Source organism: Pterocles gutturalis, unplaced genomic scaffold, assembly GCF_000699245.1.
Source record: "Pterocles gutturalis isolate BGI_N339 unplaced genomic scaffold, ASM69924v1 scaffold30631, whole genome shotgun sequence".
Taxonomy (NCBI): domain Eukaryota; kingdom Metazoa; phylum Chordata; class Aves; order Pterocliformes; family Pteroclidae; genus Pterocles; species Pterocles gutturalis.
This window is the reverse complement of record NW_010098795.1, coordinates 15,927-18,594: the sequence shown is the minus strand read 5'-3', so window position 1 is coordinate 18,594 and position 2,668 is coordinate 15,927. Positions and strand designations below refer to the sequence as shown.

Genomic DNA, 2,668 nt, shown 5'->3' with positions numbered 1-2,668 from the left:
GCATTTCTTCATGTGACTGGTGCCACTGATGTCCATGGATCAACTCAAGAGAAAATATTTTACTCAATGTGGCTAACAGTTGCAAAAATAGGCCCTACATTCAGAATGTCTTCAAAGCACACACAGTTGGTAGTGGCTTGGGTTCTAAGGGCTTCTCTGTGCAAGTGTGGTAAGGGGCGTTTGGCTCCTATCATTGATATTCTTTTTTTTTTCCCCTCATAAGGCAAAATAAATAGGCCAGGGAAAATCACAGTGATTGCAAATTAGACTATTTTGAAGATTGGCTCTATTACTAAGCAGTTTGTGTTGGGGAAAGTCATGAAGGCTGTGAGTATCAGTACCACTCTTCTAGTCTCTCAACTGATGATGTATATTGCCCATAGCTTTCTAGATGTGTTCTGCATAATCCATTAATAAAATATTGCTTACGTTTTATATATATGCAGTTTGCACTCCTTCAATTGTAAACAGACTTTCTAAGTTATTTTTATCATTACAGAGAGTGCTAGAACCAAAGTAATTTCCATGGAGACAGTTAATGAAGTGAAATTTCTGTAATTGCGAAATTACTGTCAAATTTGGTGGTGTGGATCTATCTGTATCTTGTATGGGCTGTAACCACTTGCTCCAAGCTTTTTATTTAATATTTACAGCCTTGGTTGTTTTTCTGGAAGAGCTTTGTTTACCTGTGACTGGTGTTCATAGAGATTAATGCTTTCCTTCAATATTTGACAGGCTAGGAGAATGTTTGAGGGAGAAATGGCAAGTTTGGAAGCCATCTTGAAAACACAGACAATAAAAGTGCCTAAACCCATCAAAGTTATAGACCTGCCGGGGAGCGGTACTCTGTTTGTGATGGAACATTTGGAAATGAGAAGCTTAAACAGGTAAAACACAGTATTATCTTTGCTTCATTTAACCAGAAATTTTTCCTATTATGACAGTTAAATCACTTGTTTTCGAGAGGGGAAACCTCTTTGTTTTTTTTGATTTTTAAAGCAAGTCAAGATATGTTTGGGAAGTTATACAGCCAAGAACTGTATAAAATACTTTGTAATGCTACACCTAGCAAATAAATAGTTCATCAAGAAGTGAGTGTGGTTTTCCTTTAGGTTTGGCTTTGTTTTTTTTCTAAGTAATTAGTGATTTTTATGGTAAGGTTCCTTTTTACAGTCAGAAAAATGACCTACCTAATCACCTGTTTTGGGTACTTGCCTTTGGTATAAGAACCCGTGTTTAATATTGTTTGTTATGAGTACTCACAGGCACTTCCCCAGATGAATGCATCTTGATTTCAGTATTTTCACAGCTCTCACTTTTATTCTGTTACCTGCAAACTTTTGGCCCTCCTCTGTGTCAAACACTTAAGTAAATTAAAATATGATCAGTATTTCTGTCGGGTTCCATTAGGGAGGTGGGCATGACTAATTTCTCATCTCAATCTCAGAACTTCTGAAGCCAGCTCTTCCATCTTCTAGGCCTATTAGAGAGGAGAAGACAGTGACAGAGAGACAGAGATATAAAGAAGAGTATGAGTCTTGTTTGGCTCTGTTTGCCAAAAAAAAAAAAAAAAAAAGCATAACGTTGTGCATGCTTTTCTTACATATATCTTACTGAAAGTTCATATAGAAGTGATATCATGCAGAAATTAGAATAGATAGTTCCTCATTTTTTATTCAATTTTTATTCAAATTTACTCATTTTTACTGAATTTATGATCGCTGCTCACTTTTAATAGTGTTGTTAGAAACAACGATGTAAGTGCGTTTTGTTCTATGTTAATACGTTATCTTTATAGGAAGATGTGGTGTTTGTGACCAGAATATTTTGAAAATGTACTTTGTTAGAGATGCAGAACTTTTGCTTTGCTTCAGTTCCTGGAATATCAAGAACTATATTCATTCATGTGTCAGTGTTGCTAAGAATACTTTTGTTTCTTAGACATTCAGCAAAGCTTGGAACACAACTGGCTGATCTCCACCTTCATAACCAGAAAATTGGAGAGAAGTTGAAGAAAGAAGAGAGCACAATTGGTACAGTACACAGCTGTTTGCAAATTTAACCTAGTTAATGATAATCTACAAAACAGTTAAAACAGCTTTTGTTTTTTCAGGATAAGTTTGTCTTCTTCCAATAAAGATATTATGAAAATAGAGTTGGACAAAACACCCAGGCAGGAGGTCTTCTTTTTGCTTTTGTTTGCTCTGTTTGGATCTCTCTAAGCAAAACATTTATTCAGTTTGGGACCCTTAGGATCCCGAATGACAGTTTCTGCAAGGACATGGTATCAGAGGAGATATGCTACCTCAAAATATGATTATGAAGATTGTAATATAGCTGCTTTACATCAAGCTTTAAACTTAAAAACCAACAGCAACAACCATTGTAACAAAAAGAATATTAAGATGCAGGTTTTTAATTCTCTGTAGAAGAAGCATTGAAGCATTGTACCCTTGTGTAGTTTTAAAAGGTCCATTTGCATTGTAGATACGTAGAATCTTGTCATTAGTATTGGATTTTTGTCTTTGGTTTGAAAGGTAAAGGTCAAGGGCAAATGGAAGTCCAGTTTGTGGATCAATTTGGCTTTCATACAGTTACCTGCTGTGGCTATCTTCCACAGGTAGGTTGTACTTCATCAGACTGATAGAATTTTAAGTTTATCTTATTT

General features: G+C 35.5%; 1 protein-coding gene across 1 annotated transcript in view; it reads left to right on the top strand.

Annotated features, from left to right (window-relative positions):
* The first annotated feature begins 738 nt into the window (after positions 1-738).
* FN3KRP (fructosamine 3 kinase related protein) overlaps positions 739-2,668 on the top strand; it is a 3,508-nt gene continuing 1,578 nt past the window's right edge. The window contains exons 1-3 of the mRNA XM_010074272.1: positions 739-887; positions 1,942-2,033; positions 2,538-2,620. Of these exons, the coding sequence (XP_010072574.1) occupies positions 745-887; positions 1,942-2,033; positions 2,538-2,620 (318 nt within the window). The 5' untranslated portion in view covers positions 739-744. The remainder of the gene's footprint in view (positions 888-1,941; positions 2,034-2,537; positions 2,621-2,668) is intronic.